General features: G+C 38.2%; 1 protein-coding gene across 6 annotated transcripts in view; it reads left to right on the forward strand.

Moving 5' to 3' along the window:
- The window catches only part of MSH3 (mutS homolog 3), a 225,327-nt gene that overhangs the window by 122,568 nt on the left and 75,731 nt on the right, over positions 1–27,028 (forward strand). For all 6 annotated transcript variants that reach the window (XM_055386149.2, XM_055386150.2, XM_063706646.1 and 3 more), the window contains exons 18-19: positions 8,038–8,145; positions 13,235–13,346. In XM_055386149.2, coding sequence (XP_055242124.2) covers positions 8,038–8,145; positions 13,235–13,346 — 220 coding nt within the window. The remainder of the gene's footprint in view (positions 1–8,037; positions 8,146–13,234; positions 13,347–27,028) is intronic.

The raw sequence follows: 27,028 nt of genomic DNA on the forward strand, positions 1-27,028 counted from the left end.
ATTCTACTATATAATCTTAACACCATTTATTATTACATCTAAAAAAATCAACATTAATTTTTTTTTTTTTTTTTTGAGATGGAGTCTCACTCTGTCACCCAGGCTGGAGTGCAGTGGCGCAATCTTGGCTCACTGCAAGCTCCGCCTCCCGAGTTCTCCCACCTCAGCCATTCTCCCACCTCAGCCTCCTGAGTAGCTGGGACTACAGGCGCACACCGCCACGCTCTGCTAATTTTTTTTTTGTATTTTTAATAGAGACGGGGTTTCACCGTGTTAGCCAGGATTATCTCAATCTCCTGACCTTGTGATCCGCCCTCCTTAGCCTCCCAAAGTGCTGGGATTACAGGCATGAGCCACTGCGCCGGCCAAAAAATTAACATTAATTTATGAATATATTTGAATTTCTTGAATTTTCCCAATGTCCCCCCCGCTCCACCGGCTTTAGATTTTAAAATGAAAGACCTAATCAACTTTTACATGTTGCATTTGGTAATTATGCTTCTTTAGTCTATTTGAACCTAGAATTGTCTGCCACGTTTTTTTGTTATTTTACCATGGTATTTTTTGAAGAGTCCTTGCCATTGTCTCAAAGAATGCCTTATATTCTGGATTTATTGATAGTCATGTGTTCACATTGGCAGTTTTAAGTCATGGCGTGCTGGCCAGTGTTTAACAGCCAGCTCTTTGGAAGGACACTCTTTGGAAGGACAGTCATGTTTGTAGAGTTTGCTGATTTCTGTAGTGTAAACACTCCCACCAGGGCTGATGTCAAGCTACCACTGGACTGGAGTTGGGAAGAGATGTACACAGTTGATTTTCATGAGTCCATAGGAACCAGCTCTAGACCACCACTGGTCTGAGTACTTTATATATAAACTCAGTATTTTTCACGTGACCCCTGTAAGGCTAAGTATCATACCCAACTTACAAATGAGTAAAGTGAGATGCAGAAATAAGAAGTTAATCTTCCAAGTGTAAGGGTTGGAGCCCAGATTCAGCCCCAGCCATGAAGCAGCCAGATGTCTGGCCTTTGCAAGCCTGCCCATGGTGAGCCTGCAGGCATCAGTCTAAATACATCTGTTAGTTTCTCACTTTAAAACCATAAACAGGCCAGGCGCAGTGGCTCACACCTGTAATCCCAGCAGTTTGGGAGGCCAAGGTGGGCAGATCGCTTGAGGCCAAGAATTCAAGACCAGCCTGGCCAAGATGGTGAAACCCTGTTTCTACTAAAAATACAAAAATTAGCCGGGTGTGGTGGCATGTACCTGTAATCCCACGTAACTCAGTAAGCTAATGCACGAGAATCACTTGAACCGGGGAGGCGGAGGTTGCAGTGAGCCGAGATTGCGCCTCTGTACTCCAGCCTGGGCAACAGAGTGTGACTGTCTCAAATAAATAAATAAAACCTTAAACAGTAAAAATTCAGTGACGTCCTTCACGGAGCTTTATTGTATTTCAAGTAATCAACCCGACAAATGAAAAAAACTAAAAACAAAAAAGATATGTGAGAATTTTTACAAGGTAGTAAGTTGGTATCAGTCTTTTTGCCCTGAGGAGTCTTGAGTTGTAAGACCAGGAAGAGATTCCAATTTACTTAAATCTTTTGAGATTATCTTCACTCAGAGTCTTGAATGCAGGGATGGAAATTTTGTCTATTCAGTTTCTTTTCTATTTCACTTTCAATTTTCTATTTTAAGGGTTTTCAGGGCCTTTGAGTGTTTCAGTTATCCTGGCTTTTTCCTTAGTATTACCACTGAGAATGTGAAAACTGAACTAAAATTACACCTTTCAGTCTTCAAGGACTGACATTCTAGAAGGGTCCTGGGATTTGGTGAGGTAATTTCATGTTCATTCTATTCAGACCATACATAATTTCATAGATCTGGCTTCTATTCTCTTGTCATTATTCCAGACTAAAGAAAGTTGAGGTCTCCCAGGCTAATCATCCTGGTGTTATTCTTGATTCTTTCTTCCTTTTGGTCCCTTTATCTGTTACCAAGTTCTTTTTTTTTTTTTTTTCCTCGCTCTGCCACCCAGGCTGGAGTGCAGTGATACAATCATGACTCATTGCAATCTCTACCTCCCCAGCTCAAGCAATCCTTCCACCTCAGCCCCCTAGTAGCTGGGACCACAGGCATGCACCACCACACCTGGCTAATTTTTGAGTGTTTTTGTAGAGACAGAGTTTCTCTATGTTCCCCAGCATAATCTTGAACTCCTGGGCTATGTCCAACCTGTTATCAAATTTCTGATTGTCTTTTTCCCCTTTTGAGGTGTTTCTTTGATTTGTCCCTTCTTCTGTTGTCTTCTAACAGCCCATTATTACCTCAAACCGTTCTTACTGTATTGACCTTCTGACTGGGCCTTCTACTAGGTTGACCCAGGAGTTTTTATTTTATTATCCCTAGGCTGTAATTGAGAGTTGCGAAGAGTGAGCTAACAGTAAATATAACATCACAGAAGCATATGATACTCTAATTACTAAGTGAAGAAAATGATGTAAAGTAAAAGTATGATACAGTTTTATATGTGTATATTTACATAATGCACAGCATACAGACTTTTATATTTTTAAAGATTATATATGCTTATTATTGTATTACTAATATGCTTATTGGCCATGTGTATATCTTTGGAGAAATATCTATTCCTATATACATATGAACATACATACATACATACATATATATATATATGTAGACTCAAAATGTTAACTGATTATTTCTGGATGGTGAGGTTACTGGTGATTTTAATTTCTTTACTTTGCAAATGCAGTTGGCTCTTGATATCTGTGGGTTCTGCATCCATGGATTTAACCAACTGCAGATTGAAAATATTCAAGGAATGAAAAGGATGGTAGCATCTATACTGAACAGATACAGGCTTTTTTTTCCCCTTGTTATTATTTCTGAAACAGTACAGTATAACTGCTATTTATTTATAGCATTTACATTGTAGTATGTATTATAAGTAATCTAGAGATATTTAAAGTCTATGGGAGGATGTACATAGTATATACAAGTACTTTACCATTTTATATAAGGGATTTGAGCATATTGGATTTTAGCATCTGCAGGGGGTCCTAGAACCAATCCCCTATGGATACCGAGGGATGACTGAGCATGATTTCAGAAGTTCCTATAATGTACATATATTACTTTCAGAATAAGAAAAGTGTATTACAGTTTTTATCCAAAAAAAGAATATTGGCTGAAATTTAGCTAGAGCATTTTGCAGCTAGAGCCCCCACTTGAGAGCAGCATTGATTGTTATGTACACTATTTATTGAGGTACCAGATGGTGTGACTATGATATCATTAAAAAAATGATTAACCTCAATGAACCTGACATCAGAGGATTGAATACCAGCATTACAAATGTATTTGTCACTTACTGAGATACTAACTGTTGTGCATTAGTCACATTACTTTTGATCAAAATGTTGTCAGAAATTAAGACTGTAGATACTGCTGTGGATTAAATCCTCCCTTGAAACATGTCTCTCTTTTTTTTGTTCTAGAAGATGGACTGTGTATATTCAGTAATCTTCTCAATTGCAAATTATTTAAAAATTGAATTATAATATATAATAAAAAATTATAGAAGTTCATTTGCAAATATTTTCAATTTTTATTAACTTCAGATATCATTGAGCAACACTTCATGGTAAACTTCTCTAGTCATCATAACACTATAACAGCTTTAGAACCAAAGTGTCTTCATCTGCTTCCTATGGACCCAGCAATATCTTTTGGCCAGAGGTTAAATCATAGTGCCTTGACTTCATCCTTAAGTTGGTTGGTAGCATAGTGATAAAATTGCTTGTTGTTATGCGATAAACCCAGTCTACCAGATTGTTATCTGCATTGACCATTTTTCAGCTTACCATTTTTCTAAGTATGGATAATCTCTTTGAGGTTTGGCAAAGTGTATCAAATGGACAAAGACCAAGACATCAAACAAGGCTTCTTTAAGAGTTATGATGTTATAGGTTTATGATAGTTTTTCATTTTATTCATGTCTTGTTTATACCATTGACATCAGAAAGAGCATTGTTGTTCATATCAAAATAATTACTTTATCCCTTCTTGCTTTTTTGTTGTTTTAACTGAAATGGAACCCACTAAGAGCTGTGTTAACTCATTTCCATCTTAAGAATTAGATCATCAGAGACAGTTACCCTCAAGTCAAGCTGCTGAGTAGTAGCAAATTAGTCTTGAGGACCTGGGCAGGACCTGAGAAGGAAGGAAAGAGTGAGAAAAAAATTGACCATTTGTTACTGCTAAAGCTTTGATACTTATGTCCAGAGAGGCAAGGGCAGAAATACTAAATATGGCTGCTTTCTGGCAAAAGAGAGGGTACCTAGATAGGAGGACCGGATGGGTCAGTAATTAGAACAAAGACAGCATACGCCACAGTGCAAGAGGGCAACGAGTGGTCAGATCTAAAGTCAGAGCCATGGCTGACGCAGTGGCTCATGCCTGTAATCCCAGCACTTTCGGAGACTGAGACAGGTGGACTGCTTGAGGCCAGGAATTCGAGACTAGCCTGGCCAACATGGGGAAACCCCGTCTCTACTAAAAGTACAAAAATTTGCTGGGTGTGGTGGTGCATGCCTATAATCCCAGCTACTCTGGAGGCTGAGGCAGGAGAATCGCTGGAATCTGGGAGGCGGAGGTTGCAGTGAGCTGAGATCATGCCATTACACTCCAGCCTCGGCGAAAGAGCGAGACTACTACATCTCAAAAAAAAAAAAAAAAAAAGGAAAAAAAAAAAAATAAATAAAGTCAAAGCCAGAGCAGGAATAACAAGGCAAAGTCAGTGGGCACCCACTCGGGTTTAGGGTGACTCTTAACTCTAAACACCCAGGGCAGTTAGGTCAATGCAACATGTGGCATCTTCAAAACTAGAGAGCATTTTATTTTGTTTTATTTTATTAAATGTTTGTGGGTATATAGTAGGTGTATATATTTATGGGGTACGTGAGATATTTTGATACAGGCATGCAATGTGAAATAAGCATATCACGGAGAATGGGGTATCCATGCCCTCAAGCAATTATCCTTAGAGTTACAAACAATCCAATTACACTCTTTAAGCCACTCCAAAATACACAATTAAGTTATTGGCTATAGTAATCCTATTGTGCTATCAAATAGTAGGTCTTATTCATTCTTTCTATTTTTTTGGACCCATTAGCCATCCCCACTTCCCTCCACATTTTAAAGTGGTGACAGAGGGCTGCCTGTCTGATGCTAGGGGCCTGTCCGTTTTGTGTTTGTGGTTTTGCACAGATTCTAACACTGTTGGTGGGAATCATATTATTTGTTTTGATGAACTTTAATTCAGTGAGAAATAGATAAGTTATATTCATTATGTTCTGTCTACTCAGTAAATAAGTATACAGTATACCGTGAATATATTTTTCGGTTCACAAAAAACAGAAATAAAGCTGGATAGTTAAAATGTTGTTTCTAGTATCTGGAAAAAGTCATTTATGTGCAATACCTTATTCTAATAATACTAGAAATATCAGAAGTTACAGTTTTAAAAAGTTGTAATGATTATATAGGAATAGTCCATCATTCTAGTAGTGTAATCTGGATATCTTTTTCAAGCTAGGAAGCACTGTAGAAATCTTTGGATTTCAGTAGTAAACAGACTGTCTCAACATTTCTGAAACCCACACTACAACAGAGAAATGTTTTTTAAGAGAGGCATTTATTGTCCGTTTGTTGTCTTTTTCACGTTTTTGGATCATCTTTAAAAGGTCGTACAGAATATCTGAGCTACACTATTTTTTAAATGTAGAAAGTAGGCACCTTCTGATCCATAGTCAGACGCGTTATCCATTGCGCCACTGGCCACATGAAAAAATGCTCACCATCACTGGCCATCAGAGAAATGCAAATCAAAACCACAATGAGATACCATCTCACACCAGTTAGAATGGCAATCATTAAAAAGTCAGGAAACAACAGGTGCTGGAGAGGATGTGGAGAAATAGGAACACTTTTACACTGTTGGTGGGACTGTAACCTAGTTCAACCATTGTGGAAGTCAGTGTGGCGATTCCTCAGGGATCTAGAACTAGAAATACCCTTTGACCCAGCCATCCCATCACTGGGTATATACCCAAAGGACTATAAATCATGCTGCTATAAAGACACATGCACACGTATGTTTATTGCGGCATTATTCACAATAGCAAAGACTTGGAACCAACCCAAATGTCCAAGAATGATAGACTGGATTAAGAAAATGTGGCACATATACACCACGGAATACTATGCAGCCATAAACAATGATGAGTTCATGTCCTTTGTAGGGACATGGATGAAACTGGAAATCATCATTCTCAGTAAACTATCACAAGAACAAAAAACCAAACACTGCATGTTCTTACTCATAGGTGGGAATTGAACAATGAGAACACATGGACACAGGAAGGGGAACATCACACTCTGGGGACTGTTGTGGGGTGGGGAAAAGGGGGGAGGGATAACATTGGGAGATATACCTAACGCTAGATGACGAGTTAGTGGGTGCAGCACACCAGCATGGCACATGTATACATATGTAACTAACCTGCACATTGTGCACATGTACACTAAAACTTAAAGTATAATAATAATTAATTAATTAAAAAAATAAATTTAAAAAAGTAGGCACCTTATTTCTATTTTATTTCTATGTATGCACAAAAATAAGGAAAGATGCTAGTAGGAGTCTGTAAAATTGCACTGTGAGGTAGGGTGATAGGAAGAGCACAGTTTGAGTCTAGGCTCAGTTGCTTTAGGCTAACTGCTTTTTCTCTCTGAACTTCATTTGTAAAACTTAGGTAATGAAGACCTACCTTTATGGTTGTTGTAAAGAAAAAATATATAGTGGCTTCTTCGTAGTCTTTGATTAGTAAATGTTTGTTTTCCTTTCAGCTTTCCTTTTGGACCTATTTATAGTTTATTACATTTTCTCATTTTCCAGTCTTTGAAGAATTTGTGACTTATCACCACCTACTTAAACATTTTTTGTGCCTCTTAATCTCTCTTGGAGGCAGAGTAGTTACTATAAAGATTTAAGCTCAGCTGTATATTTCCTGTTACTTAAAAAGATACTTTATACTTGGCCATTCTTAAAAATTAAGTTTTGGGTCCTTTTTGTAGTTTAATTATGTACACTTCACACATCCACAATTGATCACTACATACAGATGTCCACAATTTATATGACACTACACACATTGACATAAAATACTATGATATGAGATAATGGGATAATTTAAGAAAAAAGAAAAAAGTATTCATGTATGTTTTCCGAATAAGTTTTTCATTAAAAGCCATTTAGGCTTTTAGATAAATAAATATTATAGTTTTAAGTAGCCAGAGACTTGAGGCAATGACCATTATCTTTTAAAAAACAAATCTGAAATTTAGTTTTTATATGCATTATTAATAACTGAAGATAAGTGAAAAAAGTACCTTTTCCCCTTGTCTTCAATAAATATTTATTACAGTGTTTATTTTATGCCAACATTATAAACTAGATGTTAGGTCTACAATGGGGTTAATGAGATAGACAACCTGCTCTCAAGAAGCTTCCAGTTTAGTGTGAGAGAAAGGTGTTGAAACTGTTATTCCGGGTTTGGAGGATGCTATGAAGGAAAAGCACAAGGGAAGCTGATCCACATGAATATTTCATGATGTTATTGAAGCAAAATGAAAATGACTGCTATATTTATGTTATATCTTAAGTTCAAATGTCAGGGTCAGATGAAATCTGTGATATATTCTTAATGGTTGATATCTTTACATAGAAGTTGTTTTAAATTTATATACAAAACAGAAGCCTCAATAATTTAGTTATTACATTAAAAAGTAAAGCTGTTTGGTGTAATCTCCATCTCTCTTAACTGTTAGGAATGCCTGCTGATCATCTGTATGCTTACACTAGCTGATAAAGTGATTGCTTGTTGTAGAGCTATTATAGGTTTAAGAAATCAGTTTGCTCACCTTTTTGTTGTTGCTGCTGCTTCCGTAGGAAATTCAGTGAACATTATCACTCCTTGTGTAAAGCAGTGCATCACCTAGCAACTGTTGACTGCATTTTCTCCCTGGCCAAGGTCGCTAAGCAAGGAGATTACTGCAGGTAATATATTTTTTATTTTCCTCTTTATCAGTGCTTTAGATAAGATGACATTATTCAATTAATTATAGTGTCTTTATTATAAAATATTACAGTTACTCAAATGTGTTAGACTCTTGGGAAAGCTGAATGTCATACATATATAGCTTGATTTGAAAATTAAATTCATTTCTTGCTTGCTCTGTCACTGAGTACAATGAAAGCAGATGTTAAAGTTTATGTGGGTGACATTTTTATAAAGTTTCAGCACTCTTTTCATTTGTTAGCTTTTACTTGAACACTTTTATAATTATAAAAGTTTGATTAGGCAAGAAAAGACTGAGAAGATAGGGACTGAGGGACATTTTAGTGATCTGTTCCTTTTGTTAAGAGCCCATATTCATCCCACTATTCTTTATTGACCTCTAAACATCCCAACATGGAATATTTATTCTCTTTTTCATAAAGGATGTTAGCACAAACAAATCTAACTTTAAAATTCAGATGACTGGGCGTGGTGGCTCACGCCTCTAATCCCAGCACTTTGGGAGGCTGAGGCAGGCAGATCACAAGGTTAAGGCATCGAGACCATCCTGGCTAACACAGTGAAATCCCATCTCTACTAAAAATACAAAAAAATTAGCCGGGTGTGGTATCACGTGCCTGTAATCCCAGCTACTCAGAAAGCTGAGGCGGGAGAATTGCTTGAACCCAGGAGGTGGAGGTTGCAGTGAGCCAAGATCGTGCTACTGCACTCCAGCCTGGGCAAGAGAGTGAGACTCTGTCTCAAAAAAAAAAAATTTTTTTTCGGACAAAACTTTCATACAAGTTGTATGTCTTCCAAAGCTTGATTTTATATATACTTAAGAAAAAGTAAGACTAGGCTTGGTGGCTCATGCCTGTAATCCCAGCATTTTGGGAGGCTGAGGCAGGAACATCTCTTGAAACCAGGATTTTGAGACCAGCCTGGGCAACATATTGAGACCCTATCTCTACAAAAATTAAAAAATTAGCTGGGCGTGGTGGTGCACACCTGTAGTTCCAGCTGCTTGGGACGCTGAGGATTGCTTGAGCTCAGAAGTTTGAGGCTGCAGTGAGCCATGATAGTGCCCATGCACTCCAGCCTGGGTGACAAGAGCAAGAGCCTGTCTCAAAAAAAAAAAAAAAAAAAAAAAAAAGAGATAGAATTTAAAAAATACAAAATTAAATAAAGCTGTTCAAGTTCAAATGTTTTATTCTTTCCAGGAGGCATCTAGATTATTCCCTTCACTGCCATAGGTGTCATCAGTATGCTTTCTTGCTATGCGTGTTCTATCCTAGTGTATCCTCCCAGCTCTGTGAGTTATCCTTTGCATCCTATTCTGCCAGGAAGCGTTTTGTCATTATATAATTTTGATAGCAACAGAATAAGTCGATGTAAATTTTAGTGCAGAAAAAATCACTTAAAATTTTGTTCCAAAGTGAAAATCTTCCTGGTAAATCATATCAGTGTCATGAATATTATATAAAGATTTCACTTGGCAGAGCACCTAGGATTTTATTTTAAAATTAATGTCACAAATACTTTCATTTTTTTCTTTTACAATGAATTTGTAACCCACCTAGATAAAAAATCTTGTCTTCAGAATTACACTCTAAAATCCAAAAACTATCCTTTTTTCATAATTTTAAGTGTCTCTCCAACAGATGATTTCAAAGTATTTACTCAGAAGACACTGTAGTCACTTTGTTTTTTGTTTTTTTTTTTCCTGAGACAGAGTCTCACTCTGTGGCCCAGGCTGGAGCGCAATGGTGTGATCTTGGCTCACTGCAACCTCTGCCTCCCAGGTTCAAGGGATTCTCCTGCCTCAGCCCCCCTGAGTAGCTGAGATTACAGGCGTGTGCCACCACGCCTGGCTAATTTTCGTATTTCTGGTAGAGACGGGGTTTCACCATGTTGGCCAGGCTGGTCTCGAACTCCTGGCTTCAAGCAATCCACCTGCCTTGGCCTTCCAAAGTGCTGGAAGTATAGACGTGAGCCATAGCGCCTGTCCTGTAGTCACTTTCTTTGCAAAATGTGAGAGCATCTGGGATTTTATTAGCCAGATATATTTAAGAAGAATAATTTAGGAAAGTAGTATTTATTGGTGTTATGAGTAAGTTCAGAAATGTGGTTACACATGAAAGTTCTGAGTCAAAGAACTATAGGAGGTCATTGGTAGGATATTACGCTTTTGAAAAAAGACCAATGAATCACCAAGAAACTGATGAAAAGATGTTCAATCTTAGTAATCAGTGAGTGCAAATTAAAACAATGGGATAACGCTGTTTACCTGTTATGTTGACAAACATTAGAAAGTTTAATAATACCAACTTTAAGTGAGGGTATGAGAAAACAAGTTAACTTTCATATCCTGCTTGTAGGAAGGTAGATTGGTATATCTACTCTTGTCTATTAAAATAAAAAATATGCATACTCTGTGACTTAGGAATCCCACTTTAAAAATTTACTCTAGCTTTGGGAAACACTTGGACTTGTACACGTGGAGATGTGTATGGGATTGTTCATTGCATCATCGTTTATAAGTAAGAATTTGGATGCAATCTAAATGTTTAACAGTGGAAAATGTGTAGCAGCTTTGAAAAAATGCTGAAAATCTGACAAGAAGTGATCTTCAGTATACTCTACTGTAAGGGCCTATTGAATCTAATTTCAGTTTCTTAAAGGCCATCTAAAGAACAAAGACAAAGTTTACTTTTTTTCCTTTAAAAAGGAGAGTAAAACCTACTCTGTCTTACACTTACCATGTGGGTTTATTGAATTGTTTTATAAATGTAAGATGCATTTTGGGATCTTTAGTGATCTTATTTTTTCTGTATCTTGGAACATTTTGTTACTTCATCATCCTGAGTATTGTTTTAACATTGTTTATCATTTGTTTCAACTATAATATAAAAATCTAAAATGAAAAGAAAATGAGAGAATGATGATGCAGAAGTGAGGGGAGAAATCACTATCACATCATCCTTCTGTTTTCTTATTGTATTGCCCGTGTTACATCATCTTCAAGAAGGTATAAAAGAAGAATGCAGATGCCACAGTTGGAGTCTGCTTCTAATTTTCATTGAACACAGTTGAAAATTCAGACTTTTTCATTGTTCACCTGTAAAGGCAAAGAGAACAAAATTGACAGAAGGCCTTTCATAATTATTAGCTTAATCAGATGATGAATGTGAAGAGAAAAAAACCAGTGCCCTGCATATTCGTGGTGATGGTGAAATTTCATGCATCAGCAAAATCTGAGATTCTGAGTGCTCAGAAAATATCCTAGGTGAATTTTCTCAAACTCAAAAGTTGGTATGTGAATAATATATTTGTAAGGGCAAAATGAACTCTGTTATTCTTGTCCAGTTAGTCATTCAATAGGAAACATTCATCATGTAATATTTGGTGACAAGAACCTGGACTGTCCTGTTTTGCTGAAAGATGTGATAGTATTCTTCTATCTTTTATAATATTTATTCATTAAAATTTACTTGATACAATTTATAGGTTACAATTTATAGACAGACAGGAGATTGAAAGGATATAGATGATGTAGAAATAAAAGTACTCATTTGATTATTCTAATTGGTGTTGATAAGTCAAAAAATGAAAATATTTTGCAATTATGGAGCAAAGATGACCATCTCTTTAAGAAAATTATGAGCTTTAAAAGATTTCAAAAACTTCTTCAAGTATTTGCATTTTTGTTGATACAAATGTGAAAAGAATCAGAAATAATCAGCTCTAGAACCTATTAGAAATGTATTGAAATTTGGAATTTAGTATTTATGAATGAATATGTTCCAGATGCATGCTTGACGGCTGATGAGCAATGACATTCAGAATGTCTTACCCATTTCAGATATATATGCCTTGAAAACCAGGAGAATATGGAATAAAACTTTTGAGATTTGCTGTGTTTAAATTCTTATTAAAATTTGTCATGAGGTTGATTTTTTTTACTATCCCATTATTCTCATTTCTGTAAAATTATTTGTGAAATGACTTTAAAGGAATATATTAAATCCAGATAGTAAATGGTGAAATCTGTTTTTTGTGTGTGTACTGAGAGTTAAAATAAACTATTGAATTTTTAAAGTTACAGAATGATAGATTACAGTATGACTTTTCTAAAGAAATCACAACCAGTGTGATGCATACATAAACATAAATGCACAGAAGAAGGTTGGAAAGGGTAGACACCAAGCTGGTCTCAGTAGTAACATCTGGGAAGGAGAGCTGAGAGTAGGGCAGGGCTCAGAGGTGCTTGAATACACAGCTAAAGCTGTAGATAAAACAGATATAGAGGTCTTTAAAAAACATAAAGAACAACAAGGTCAAAAAATGATTCTTGTATCAAAGTAAAAGATACAAAAGACCGTGGAAAGATGTTTTAATTGAACAGCGTATAAAAATTTTAGGTCATTTCATTTCCAAGTCCAACACATAGTTTATATTAATAATTACATCTAGAAATAATTTTATTTGATTTACTTTATTATATTCATTAATGAAAATAAGTAGCAATAATCTAAACTGTTATCTTTACTAATGAAAATATTGGTTTGATCTCAGACAACAATAGAAAAATGAAGAATAAAGCCCAGCATGGTGACATGCACCTATAGTCCCAGCCTCCTCAAGAAGCTGAGGCAAGAGGATCACTTGAGCCTAGGAGCTTGAGGCTGTAGTGTGCTATGATTGTGTCTGTGAATAGTCACTGCACTGTAGCCTGGGCAGCACACTGAGACCCTATCTCCTAAAAAAAAAAAAAAAAAGAAAGGAAAAAAAAAAAGATCTTGTAAAGGTAAACTACAAGGGTGAAGCCATTTATAAGACTCTTCTAAAGTATGTGCTTCAGTGCACTATTATAATAATAAATGTTCTCCCAATTTTGATTTTATAGTTCAAATTTAAGTTTTATACTCAAGGTTTTATTCTTGACATATGTTCTTAAAATCTATGTTTAAAGTTTTGTTTTCTGTCGTACAAACAGAGTACTGAAATTTTTCATGCTATCTTAGAGTTTTGTTTTTTTTTAAGGCTATTTCCATGCCTAGTAAATTGAAACGTATTTCTTTTTTGCAGACCAACTGTACAAGAAGAAAGAAAAATCGTAATAAAAAATGGAAGGCACCCTGTGATTGATGTGTTGCTGGGAGAACAGGATCAATATGTCCCAAATAATACAGATTTATCGGTAAGTACCTTATGCCAAAAAATAAGTCGATGAAAACATCCCAAACTTTTAAATACCAAAGAAACATTTTTATAATTAAAAGTTACCCAAATTTCAACTTTGGCTTTAAATGGGCTAAGCCTGGACATAGTTTTATATTTACCACGAAATGTGGAATTGGTGCTATTTCCAATGCAAGATTATCAATAGGTTTAGTAACTAAAAGTTTAGTTCTAATTAGTTATCCTAGGTAACCCAATAAAAATATTTTACATTTGTAAATACCCAATATGCAAATAGAGTTGGAATTATACCATAGTTTTGCAAATTCATATTAGCGTGTAGTGTTCCATCCTTTGTACTGTGACTATTTTCAGATGTTCTATGCAAGAATCAGAGATGCCTTTGCAGATTCCAGGGATGAGAATTTTCATTATAGGGGCTGGATTTCTCTTACATAACACAAATGATCCTGAATACTTAATTTACTTAACACATACTTACTGAGTGCCTGTGTCTCAGGTATTGAAGTATTAGGAACAGAGACTAGTAAGCAAGACAGAACTCTTCCCTGCCCTCACAGAGCTTGTTGTATAGCAGAGAAGATAGGCTAGTGCAATACAGCTTAGTGCATGGCATGATAGAGGAGACCAGGATGGCCTGGGGATAGGTAGCAGGTTGGCCTAACCCAAGGGCAGGGAAGCATTGAGGAATGTTCCCCAGGGAGGAGATACCAACTGAAGAATGAGTCAGTGCAAGCCAAGGTATTGAAGGGGAGTATTCCAGGTAGAAGAACCAGCATGGCAGATATTGGAAGTGAAGCATAGCAGGAGGAATTCGAGGAACTGAAAGATGATGAGTAAGGTCGGAGTGCAGAGTGTGAACAAAGAAGTGTTCAGAGATAAGAGGCCAGTTCACTCATATCAAGAAATTTGCATTTTTTCCCCCTAAAAGATTAAGAATACTAGCAAGAGAGTGATAGAAGCTGGGTAAAAATAGTGAAGTCATGGCAGGGTGTTTGAGTTCCATTGTCAAAGCTAAATGGAGCTGGGCACTGAAGTGGTAAGGATTGATCTTATTCAGTAATACTCCTGCATAGGGAAGAGTCCGGTGTGAACTGAACTTGACTTCATTTTGGCATAGATGACTGGGTGTTTTAAAGGGAATATGAGGGAACAGGGAAGGGGAATGAGCTGGGGGAGGAGAGCGAGTGAGGTGTGGTTATTTGAAACCCATCTGGGTTTACTAATTGTTTGCTTATACCACATTTCAAAGAGTCAGCTCTCTGGTCCTTAAGAAGACAATTCTGGGTGATAGATTTACATCACAAAGGGGCAGAAAAAGTGTTTATAATTGCAAGCTTTCTAAGGTAACTGTTCTAAGAAGGGCTTCAGCATCTGGCTGCCTGTCACCAAATTTTGGCTGGAATGGCGAATCCTGGCAGCACTGAGCTTTCTCAGGCAGGTACTTTTAGTGGGGCTGGGGTCATCCTAAGGAGGCAGCCTTGAGCTGTTAGAAACTATGCTAGTGGGGTAACTTCTAAGTAGGGAGGGTGGACAAAATCATTTTTACTCAAAGTCTCTAGGTTTTTATAGGTCAAAGTTGAGAACTAGTCCAGAAGAGGGCTCAGAGAAACCTGATGAGAATTTGGTCAAGGACATGGGGTAAAACGGTATGGTGATGGGTCAAAAAATTAATATGTAGGGAGTAGTTATGTGAGAGAGAAGGTATCAGAGAATAAAATGCCTGACTTTCAGATATCAAATATGCTGTTTTTCTGGTTGATGGCAAGATCCTATGTATGGCTATGGAAGGTGGGTAGCAGAAGGGAGAAGGTCTTTGGAGATGAAGAGATCAAGAAACAGAGTTTGGGAAAAAGTTGTCCATGTGAATGTTGAAATCTAAGATAACAGCAAGATATGCCATAGAGGAAAACAGGGATCCAGGTGTCTGAGATTGCGAGGAATGGCGATTGGGAATCCTGAAGTTTATAGATAGCGTAGATTGAGGACAGACAGTGGTAAAGCCCTAAAGAAGAGCTTCTGAACCCTGAACCCTGAGGTACATGGTCCATGGTTGGATGTGGCAGACAGGTCAGTGCCCAAATGAGAGAGCTGCAGGGGAATAACAAACAGCCAGCCAGTTTTCATTTTAGTGTATGAAGGAAATGTTAAGCAAGGTGGTTAGAAACAGAAGTACTAAGGAACTCTTCTGAGGACAGTGAAAGAATTGAGATGTAGGGGAGAATTTGGAATGTAGGTCAGAGAAAGCTCAGAGTAGTAGCGAGCTGGGACTGTAGCAGAGTATTCTACCTCAGGCTGTGAGCAAAGGTGGCAGAGATGTGTGGCATGGTGCATTTGGCTGGCCATGAGAGGGGGATGTGAAGGGAAATACTTTGAATGACATCTAGTTTAATTTATAATATGGATTTTCATATCATAACAAGACTTGTTGGTAGTATATAATGCATGTCTTAGTCTGTTCAGGCTGCCGTAACAAAATATCATAGACTGAGTAGCTCATAAACAACAGAAATTTATTCCTCAGAGTTGTAGAGGCTGGAAAGTCCAAGATCAAGGTACCAGCAGATTCAGTTTCTGGTGAGGGCCTGTTTCCTGGTTCCTAGATGACACCTCACATGGTGGTGGAATGGGTAAAGGGTCTCTTACCCATGTATTCACACAATGGAAGGGATAAGGGGTCTCTCTCAGGCCCTCATGAACTTGTCATCTCCTGAAGGCCCCATCTTCTAATACCATTGCCTTGAGGGTTAGGATTTCAACATACGAATTTGGGAGAGAGACAAATATTCGTACCATAGCAACCTAAGACCCAATGTCTATAAACTTGTTCATTCTTTTTAGGAAATTTTTATATGTGGTAGTCAAACAAGTTAATAAGTACCAATCTTTTTATTGTCTTTAAAAAGAAGACTATGTCTTTGAGAGGCTGAGGCAGGAGGATTAGTTGAAGTCAGGAGGTCGAGACCAACCTGGCCAACATGGCAAAACCGTGTCTCTACTAAACACAAAAATTAGCTGGGCATGGTGGCGCCTCCCTATGATTCCAGTTACTCAGGAGGCCGAGGCAGGAGAATTGCTTGAACCCAGGAGGCCGCTGCACTCCAGCCTGAGCAACAGAGCGAGACTGTCTCAAAAAAAAAAAAAAAAAAAAAAAAAGACTATGTCAACATAAGACTTTTTTTTTCCAGTTCTCATAATACCAGTAGGATATAGCTTTTCTTGAGAAAGTAATATAAGTTAAATATAAACTAAGCAACTAAATATTAGAACTATAAGTTTCTTAAAATAATTTCCTGTTACTGTTTCCATGCCCATCTACTTGACCTCAAGAATATTACCCTTGGGATTGACTTATTTCTTTTTTTCTTTCCTTTTTCATTCTTTTTCTTTCAAAACGTATGTTACACTTTAATAACATTTTAGTTGAAGAACTAAAATAGCCTTCTGTCTAATTACAATAATGTTTTAAAGAAACATTGAACTCTTACATTTAAGTCTTTACAAAATAAATGGAGTAATTTTTTTTTCAAGCAGGCACCTCAGAATATTCCAGAATATTCGTTTCTATTACATATGCTTTTTCTAACTTGAGTAGGAGTTGATATAGAACTGTTGCTATGGTGAAGTGCATTCTATTTTTCAGGGTAAAAATTTATATATAGGGATAGTGTTGAGAAAGAACTTACGTAAAATTCAATTTAAAATATTTTATGGATGTTAATTATAAAATATACCCTGAAAATAATTTCAAAGTTAAATGACATTGTTGTTTTTGATAATCATGTGGTTTTAAGAACTGGTGCTTTGTACATGTAACTATAAGTATACTTTTCTGTATTCTGTATTACATGAACTTATTATAGTGCTTCTGAATAAGCCAACTTTCTGCCCGCTTTTCCTCTCCCAGTTTTAAGAATACTTTTTAAAACCCTCTTTCTTTTTGTCCCCTTCCTTGATTCACTATATAATCCAAGCATTTATACATGTGGTCACCGCTGGAGCTCCCTCCTCCACCCTGCCCACCTCCATGGATTCTCTACTCTGCAGCCACAGGGCTTCTGGAACATGCCATGCCACTCTCCCTTTTGAATTCATACTTCACACTCCAGCCAGATTGGACTTCATGCCGTTCCCAAGTCACTGTGCCTCTGGGACTTGGCAGATGGTGTTTCCTCTGCCTAGAATGTCATCTTTCCCCACCCCACCCACTCCCGCCTCACACACTCCAACATCCACCCACCCAGCGCCCACCCGACTCCCCAGCTCTGGCTTGTTCAAGTCTTGCCTTGGATGTCAGCTCTTGCACTCAGCCTTCCTTTGCCCAGCTGGGATGGATAGCCCTCTCACATACCCTCGCCACTCTATTTCTCCACATCTCAGTACTTATTCCACCAAATCATAATCATTCTTTTTTTGTCTGCCTTTCCCAGTGGACTGTAAGCATGAAGAGAACAGGGACTACCTCTCTGTCACCTATGTGTAATCCCGGGATCAGTCACAGTTCTCTGGCACATAGCTGGCACCTAATCAGATTTAATAAATCAATAAGGATTAGCTAGAAGCCTTCAGCAGTCTCCCAAGTCTCACTTGAAATTTTTGCCTTTTATTTTCTACACAAAATGTTTTTTTTCAGGATATTATATGGGGATTGCCCCAATTTACAGAATAATTTTACTGTCAAACTAAAAGGGAAATTTGGGATCTTTTAGTGTAACCATGTCTTCATACTTCTGAGTAAACTATGGTTCAGAAAGGGGAAATGATCTGCCAGTGGTTACTCAGGTTGGGTCGTCTTGAACTGTTTCCCAAAACATAAACATATTTTAAGGCAAGCCAGTGCTTTCCAACCTTTTTCACTGTGCATCACACAGAAAATGATAGTATTTTAATGGAACACTGGATTAAAAGGAGAAGGAAGAGGTTGCTCAGAGGCCAAGGAGGCTGGCCCAGGGACTGTGGCTGCCCCAGCCCCACCCACCACCAGCTGTGGGTTAAGGGGTCAGTATCTTGGCACCCCTGCCACCTTGTAAGGCAGCCCAGGACTGCTGCTTAGGGAAACCCCAGCGAACCCACTGCAATCTCAACTCTCCCAGGATTGTTTGTTAAACCAAATGACTCTTTTTTTTTAGTGGATGGATTTTCAACAGCAGTTAAAGTTGGGGTTTTCAGTTCATTTGTAGGGTTTTTGTTTTTAATATAAATAATATAAATTTCAACTAATGGAGGGGAGGGGAAAGAGTGGTTGACAGCTTCTCAGTTTGTTGAGTGGGAAGAAAATGATTCAAACGTGCACAACAGGAAGATTCCCAGGAAGCGCTCAAACCCTGTAGCTCTCTAGCCCAAGCAGAATTCACAGCCCAGGTGTTTTATTGCTGGGGCAGGGTAGACATTGAGATGCTAGTCACAGTCCCTTCTTGTGAGATCAAGATGGGCCTAGGGTGCTTCAGTCATTAGGTCCACATGTGGTATGGAATGGGTGCTCACACGTTTGTTACATGAACAAGTGCTTGAAGCTGGTAAAGATGAGGACAGATGTCCCAATTCCTTCCCTTATCTCAGTACAAATAATGTCTAGCTGGCCCAGAAATACTTGCTTTGGCTGTATAAAAGTTTAAAAGACTAGTTACAGTAATATTCATAAGCTGTTGACAATTTGTGCCTAATTACCAAGCGGAACAGTAATAATACATACCATAAAATATGTCTGAGCTTTAAGCTTAATTTAATTCCATGGCTAAATTATATTCTCACAGATTCTGCTGTAAAGGTGTTTTTCACATAGCATAATCTTTGAATCATGGGCCCATGGATTAAAATTCTAGGAAACATTAATGGCAATTGAATATTGTTTTCTTGTCAGTCCTTTCCTCTGGTTCTCCTCTCTCCTGCTTCTGAAACAATGGATAGAGAAGGACATTTGTCTGATAAAGTGTTCTGACCTGCATTGCTCTCTCTGCCCAGAATGGCCCTCCCCTCTCTTCTTATCTCTTACCTGTCTGCATTGATTGGACTCACACTGTTCCTGCAGGACCCAACAAAACACTGCCTCTTCCTGAGAGCCTTCACCATCCTCTGGCCAGAAAAAATCCCTTTCTATTCGAGCACTTTCTTTGCTCTGTTTTTAAAGTTCTCACATACTACTTTTGTTACACAAGTGTAGTGGGAAAGCGGCTCACAATGGTAGGAGATTTAAATTAAAATCGTGCTCTGCTGTCATTTCACTGTCATTTTGGATAGGCCACGATTACTTGCTGGGCCTTAGTTTCCTCATCTGTAAAAGGAGGTGGTTGAGCTGGGTCACAGCCAGCCCTCACACCCAGGGGAATGTAAATTGGGCAGGATCCAGGTGTTGGAGGGATTTAAGTCCTGACTTTGGCATCTCAACATGCAGCTGGTGCCGCTCTCCAGCTTCATTTTCCCTCTTTCTGTTTCTAGTTCACCTTGGGTTAAAAGTGCAAAGATTTGGCTGAGAGCTTGTCTGGAGGAGGCTTTGACTCAAGAGTCTCTTACCATAACCTGCTGTTGATTGACATTTTCGAGGAATAAAACACTTTGAAACTACCAAACTTTTTCAGCAGTCTGCAGCTGTTATAAAAATAGTTCTCCCATAATTCTTCTTTAAAGACAGTTGTCAATATTTATACCTGTCAAGGAAGATAGCACTTTTTTTTTTTTTTAACAGAAAATTAGCTTTTCAGGTCTTAGAAATTAACATGTGACAGTTTTATTTTATTTTTTTTCTGCTGTACATCTGCTGACTTCAGGGATATTATGACTGTCCATTATTCTAGTGTACTCAATGATGAACACATGGAGTGAAAGCATGTCTTCTCCTATTTAGTAGTGACTATGATTCCCTGTCATTGAGCAAGCGTCCCCATTGAGACATGTCAGAGGATGAACTTCACTTAACATTCCAGTTCTGCGACTTAGTTGCTGGGAAAGATATTTAGCTTTAGGCCTCTGTTTCCTCACCTGTATAATGGGAATCCAGTAATATTAGTATTACCCTGTGACGTTGTAAGAACGAAATGAAGTGATACATAGAAAATCATTAGCACAGTGCCTGGCACTTGTTATCTGTGATTTTCTTAAGATATCTTGAAGTTTGTCTTTTATTTTTAGATCTTCTCTTCCCCCACAGAAGTTGACATTGTATGTGGAAGTTGCTTAGTTATCACAAGTTTTGACTCACTGTTTAGATACTGGATAAACAATACTAAGATCTTATTGATTGATGCTATTCAGACAGATATCGCCAATACTAAAGGGAACACTTAATAGAATGTACTTTTAGTCTCTTCATAGGTTTGCCAAGGCAGTCCTCTCTAGTTGTTATCCAGCAACATAGTCCCTTCAGCGCAATACTTCCAGCTTTTGTTTGCTGTCATTAATTAATTCATTCATCCCCCTTTAGTTTCTTGAGAACTTGCTCTGTGTGTGGCCTCCTTAGGCTTGGTGCTAGCCCAGCTTTGGGCACTGTTTAGGCCAGTCTGGTATTCCCAGTAGGCTCCAGAGTGTGTGGAGAGGTGGTTATTGCCAACTTTCAGATTCTGGCTATTTGATTAGAACATTCACTCATGCTAACTGGTCCTGCCGATAGATTTTATGTGTCTTTTATATCTGGGAACCCTTGATTTGTGCTGCCTCAAATACGCACGATCTTTCTAAAAGAGATTAGCACATTAGATGAGTGAAATTTCTTGACCACTTCCTTACTTATTGTGTCATCTTGGGAACCGTGGAAACAAGGGGGTCATATATTCTTGACAGATTTTTATAGAGAAAGCAAATGATTGTTTTTGAAATGTAAACATGGTGGAAATCTCTGCTGTAATGCCTTTTGTGTATTACATTCATCTCTTTGATCTATTTATTGGGTGCCTTCTTTGTGCCAAGCCTTGTTCTAGGCAACGGGGATGAACTAGAAGACACAATTCCTGCTCTCATGAGCACTTACTTTCTAGAAGTGAGATTGGTAATAAATAAGCAAGAAAATTCAGGTAATTTCAGAGAAGGTTGAAAACAAAATAAAATGGGCTGATGTGATAGAGAATGACAGAGCAGAGGGGCTTCTGTAGATTGGGTGGTCAAGGAAGGTGTGTCCTGGGAGTTGATGTTTGAGTGTAGACCTGTAGAAAGGCCTTAAGGCAGGAATGAGCATGTTGTATTCTGGCAGGTGGAAGCAGAGCAGAAATCAAGTCTGGCTAGCACCAAGTGAACATGGTGGAGGGCGGTAGAAGAATGGATCGGAGGCAGACATGGCTTTTAGACTGTGACCTTTAGACACTTAGAAGTGCTCTGAGGATCTGGATGAGGGCTTTTAGCAAAAAACAGTTCTGTTTTACTTTTTATGACAGTCACTCTGGCTGCCCTATGGAGAGTGGATTGTGGGCAGAGGAGAAGCAGGAAGACCCAGCAGGAGCCACTGCAGTCACCTGCCTGGGCAGTGGCACTGGGCATGGAGACAGGAGGTTTTATTTACCTAGAGGACCTCCTGATTCTTCAGTCTTGTGTCTTTTTTCCCGCTGGCGTTTACTAGAGTGCCTGGTGTACAACTTATCTCCTGCTGGCAGTCTCTTAGGGCTTACTAAGAAAGCCACCATGTTGTCACCTACAAATATTTGAGTTTAGTGGGTTGAACACATTTAGCTTCTAAAGCCTTGAAGTTAGTTCTTCTTTGACATCCTCAAATCCTGGGGCAGGGGTGGTGAGGGCTGGAAAAAATCTGTCTCTACAACAGTATCCCCAAGTCTGACCAGGTTCACCATGTACCACTTTTCCCAGGTACTTCATGCAAACGAATTCCACAACTTCTCATCTTCCAAACAAATCTGGCACAGAGCTCTGGTGCCAATTTAATTCCTGCTCTTTCATTCCACCCAGGGCCACATATTCAAGCAATGTACCTGAATTTAGGGTGAGAGATCTTATTTAATTCAACTCCCTGATTTTAGAGGGGAGGAAACTGAAGCCTAGAGAGGTGTATTGGCTTGTCCAAAGTCCACACTAGAAACCACCTTTCTTTTGTGGGCCAATTCTTTATTCATGTTTATACTTTTATTTTCACACTCTGTTATTTTCTTGCTTATCAAGGCTCTCATAGAAATTGACGCCACAGTGAAAATTTTTGTATAATTCTTGACATAGTATGCATTCAATGAACAAATGGTTGTTAGTGCTCTCATTGCTGTAGAATCCATTTACAAATAAGTGTTAGATTAAGATTTGAAATATAAAGAAAGGGAGGAAATTGCTCCTTAATTCCAAAGATAGTCACTGTTAACATTTTGGAATGTTTCCTTTGTCTTTGTAATTTTTTTTAAGAAATAGCCATTGTTTTATATAAAAATTTTTATATCCTGCTTTTTTAGTTAATATTATAACATGAATATTTTCCTATATTCTTAAAAAGTCTTAAGATAATTTTTAATGGCTTCATGGTTTTCAACAATATGGATGTACCATAATTGCCTTAAAATTTTCTCTGTTGTATCTACTCTTTGCTGTCATGAATAATCCTGCCATGGTACCTCACAGAATTGATTCTTTAAAAAAAAAAAACAAACAAAAATTGGGGGCACATAGTAGGTGTGTATATTTATGGATTACATGAGATATTTTGATACAGACACCGAATGTGTAATAATGTTACCCTCACATGAGGGTAACTGGGGTATCCATCACCTCAGGCATTTATCCTTTCTTTATGTTACAAACAATCCAATTATACTCTTTTAGTTATTTTTAAATGTACAATAAATTTTGTTGACTATAGTGACCGTGTTGTCCTATCAAATACTAGATCTTATTCATTGTATGTAACTATATGTTTGTACCCAAGGACCATTCACCTTCTTCACCCCTACTACCCTTCCCAGCCTCTGGTAACCATCCTTCTGCTCTTTATCTCCATGGGTTTAATTGTTTTAATTTTTAGTTCCCACAAAGAAGTGAGAACATGCAAAGTTTATCACTTTGTGGCTGCCTTATTTCACTTAACATAATATCCTCCAGTTCCATCCATGTTGTTGCAAATGACAGGATATTATTCTTTTTTATGGCCGAATAGTACTCCATTGTGTACTTGTGTACGTGTACCACATTTTCTTTATCCATTCATCTGTTGATGGACACTTAGTTTGCTTCCAAATCTTGGCTATTGTGAATAGTGCTGCAATAAACATGGGAGTGCAGCTGGCTCTTCAATATACTGATTTCCTTTCTTTTGGGCATATATATATACCTAGCAGTGGGATTGCTAGATCATATGGTAGTTCTATTTTTAGTTTTCTGAGGACCTTTAACTCTTATCCATAACGGTTGTACTAACTTACGTTCCTACCAATAGTGTACAAGAGTTACCTTTTCTCCACATCCTCACCAGCATTTGTTATCGCATGTCTTTTGAATATGTCATTTTGACTGGGGTGAGATGATATCTCATTGTAGTTTCGATTTGCATTTCTCTGATGATCAATCATGTTGCACCTGTTCATATGCCTGTTGTTTGTATGCCTTCGTTTGAGAAATGTCTATTAAGATCTTTTGCCCATTTTTAAATTTTTTTTCAGTTTTTTTCCTGTTGAGTTCTTTGAGCTCCTTGTATAGTCTGGTTAGCGTTCCTTTATCAGATGGATGGTTTGCAAATATTTTCTCCCATTCTGTGGGTTGTCTCTTCACTTTGTTGATTGTTTCTTTTGCTCTGCAGATTTTTATTTAATAACTTGATGTGATCCCATTTGTCCATTTTTGCTTTGGTTGCCTGTGTTTTGGGGTATTTCTCAAGAAGTTATTGCCCAGACCAGTGTTCTGGAGATTTTCCCCAATGTTTTCTTCTAGTAGTTTCATAGTTTGAGGTTTTAGATTTAAGTCTCTAATCCATTTTGATTTGATTTTTTTACATGGTGAGAGGTAGGAGTCCAGTTTCATTCTTCTGCATATGGGGGTATTGAAGAGACTGTCTTTTCCCCAGCATATGTTCTTGGCATCTTTGTCAAAAATGAGTGCACTGTAGGTGTGTGAATTTGTTTCTGGGTTCTCTATTCTGTTCCATTGGTCTCTGTGTCTGTTTTTATGCCAGTACCATGCTGTTTTGGTTATATAGCTCTGTAGTATAACTTGAAGTCAGATAATGTGATTCCACCAGTTTTGTTCTTTTTGCTTAAGATGGCTTTGGCTATTCAGATCCTTTTGTGTTTCCATATAAATTTTAGGATTATTTTTTCTATTTCTGTGAAGAACGTCATTGGTCTTTTAATAGGGATTGCATTGAATCTACAGATTGCTTTAGTTAGTATGGACACTTAAACAATATTTATTCTTCCAGTCCATGCATGTGGAATATCTTTCCCTTTTTGTGTGTCCTCTTCAATTTTTTGCATTAGTTTATGTAGAGCCCTGGGACCTTGAATGAACATAGGTGGTAGTCAGACAGTGGTCACCATGGGCCTTGGGTGAGACCCAGTGTTGCGATGGCTTCAGGTCTGACCCAGTGAGCATTGAAGAATTAGGTATTTATTGTAGCCTTCACAGTCTAGCTTGTTTGTACTTGTTCTTGGGAAGGCTTTCCAAGTATTCAAAGGGACTTGAGTGTTCTGATCTAAATCTGTGGTCACTGCAGCTATGTCTGCATTAGGGGGCACCCCAAGCCCAGTAATACTGTAGCTCTTGTAGACTCTTAGAGTTACCACCTTGGTGGTCTTGCATAATATTCTGGAGAATTCCCTGGATTTCTAGGCAGAGACTCTTGTTCTCCTCCTTTACTTTCCCCCAAACAAACGGAGCCTGTCTCTGCTGAGCCACCTAGAGCTGAGGGAGGGGTGACTCCAGCACCTCTGTGACCACCACCACTGGGACTGCACTGGGTCTGACCTGAAGCCAGCAGAACACTGGGTCTTACCCAAGGCCTGTCGTAACCACTGTCTGACTACCATCTATGTTCACTCAAGGTCCTAGGGTCTACAGTCAGCAGGTGGCAAATCCAGCCTGAAGGGCTATCATTGTTTATACCACCATGCCTGGCAATAGTGAATGAAACTCTGGGAGGGAAGTAATTAATTTGACCTTAATGATATGTATGTGATTAGGCAGCCTTGTTCTTTGTTAGCCTTCAACAATAGGGATCTTTTTGGTCACTGTCACAGGAGTGAAGACAGAATGACTTACCTTGTAACGTTTGTTTTCTGATACATTGGTCCAAAAGACCCACAGGAATCCACCCGTCATCTCCAGAAAGTGAAGTTTTTATTTGAAGTTTGTTCTAGTCTAACAACTTTCATCACATTTCATGTTTCAGTAGATGCCAAAGCAAAGCACTGAGTGTGTTGGTATTTCTGTTGCCTGCTTCAGCAGTGTCTGGCTCTCAAAGTTGTAGCCTTGCTACCTAACCTCAGACCAAAACAGCCAAGAGCGTTAAAACTGGTATGTGGGTTGGGAAACAAACATAGTGATCAGGCAAGCCATTTTAGAAGGGGTGGTGGAAAAAACTTCGCCATACACTTAAGTCGTCTTAATTTTATTTTTTACTTTTCAAGCATCTAAATTTCCCCTAATGCACACAATTAAATACTGAAATATACGTTGGAATTTATTCATTAGAAAATTTGAGATACTCTACACTTTAAATTGAACTTGTATCGTAGAACTTTTAAATGATGAGGAATGTATGTTTTATAGTTAAAGGAGATTACTTAGAGTAATTTTTTTGTCTTCACTTTCAATATGATGCCCCCCACCCACCTTTTTTTTTGAGATGGAGTCTTACTCTATAGCCCAGGCTGGAGTGCAGTGTCTCAATCTTGGCTCAATGCAACCTCTGCCTCCAGGGTTCAGGCGATTCTCCTGCCTCAGCCTCCTGAGTAGCTGGAACTACAGGCATGCGCCACCACGAGCTCATTATTGTATTTTTAATAGAGATGGGGTTTCACCATGTTGCCCTGGCTGGTCTCAAACTCCTGACCTCAAGTAATCTGCCCACCTTGGCCTCCGAAACTGCTGGGATTACAGGCGTGGGACACCGCACCCGGCCCCAATATGATGCCTTTTGATGACAAAAGAAGCCTTAACTTTAGTGAAGTTGAAGGTATCAGTCCTTCCTTTTATGGGTGAATGCTTTTGTGCCTTAAATAGGAAATTATTTCAATCCCTGAGGTCTTAAACATATTCTCCTATAATTTTTTATAAACATTTTAAAGTTTAATTTTCAAATTTCAGTCATTAATCAGTCTACTCAAAATTTATTTATTTACTTATCTTTTGAGACGGAGTTTCACTCTTGTTGCCCAGGCTGGAGTGCAATGGCGCGATCTCGGCTCACAGCAACCTCCGCCTCCCAGATTCAAGTGATTCTCCTGCCTCAGCCTCCCGAGTAGCTGGGATTACTGGCATGTGCCACCACACCTGGCTAATTTTGTATTTTTGGTACAGACAGGGTTTCTACATGTTGATAGGCTGCTCTCGAACTCCTGACCTCAGATGATCTGCCCGCCTCGGCCTCCCAAAGTGCTGGGATTACAGGCGTGAGCCACCGTGCCTGGCCCAGAATTTATTTTTATACATGATATGAGTTAGGAATCTAATTTCATATCTTTCTATATGGATAATCAATTGTTTTGTACCAGTTTTCAAATCATCCTTTTCCCATCAGTTTATGGAATTATTTATCATATATTAAGTTTC

This window comes from Gorilla gorilla, chromosome 4, assembly GCF_029281585.2.
Source record: "Gorilla gorilla gorilla isolate KB3781 chromosome 4, NHGRI_mGorGor1-v2.1_pri, whole genome shotgun sequence".
Taxonomy (NCBI): Eukaryota; Metazoa; Chordata; class Mammalia; order Primates; family Hominidae; genus Gorilla; species Gorilla gorilla.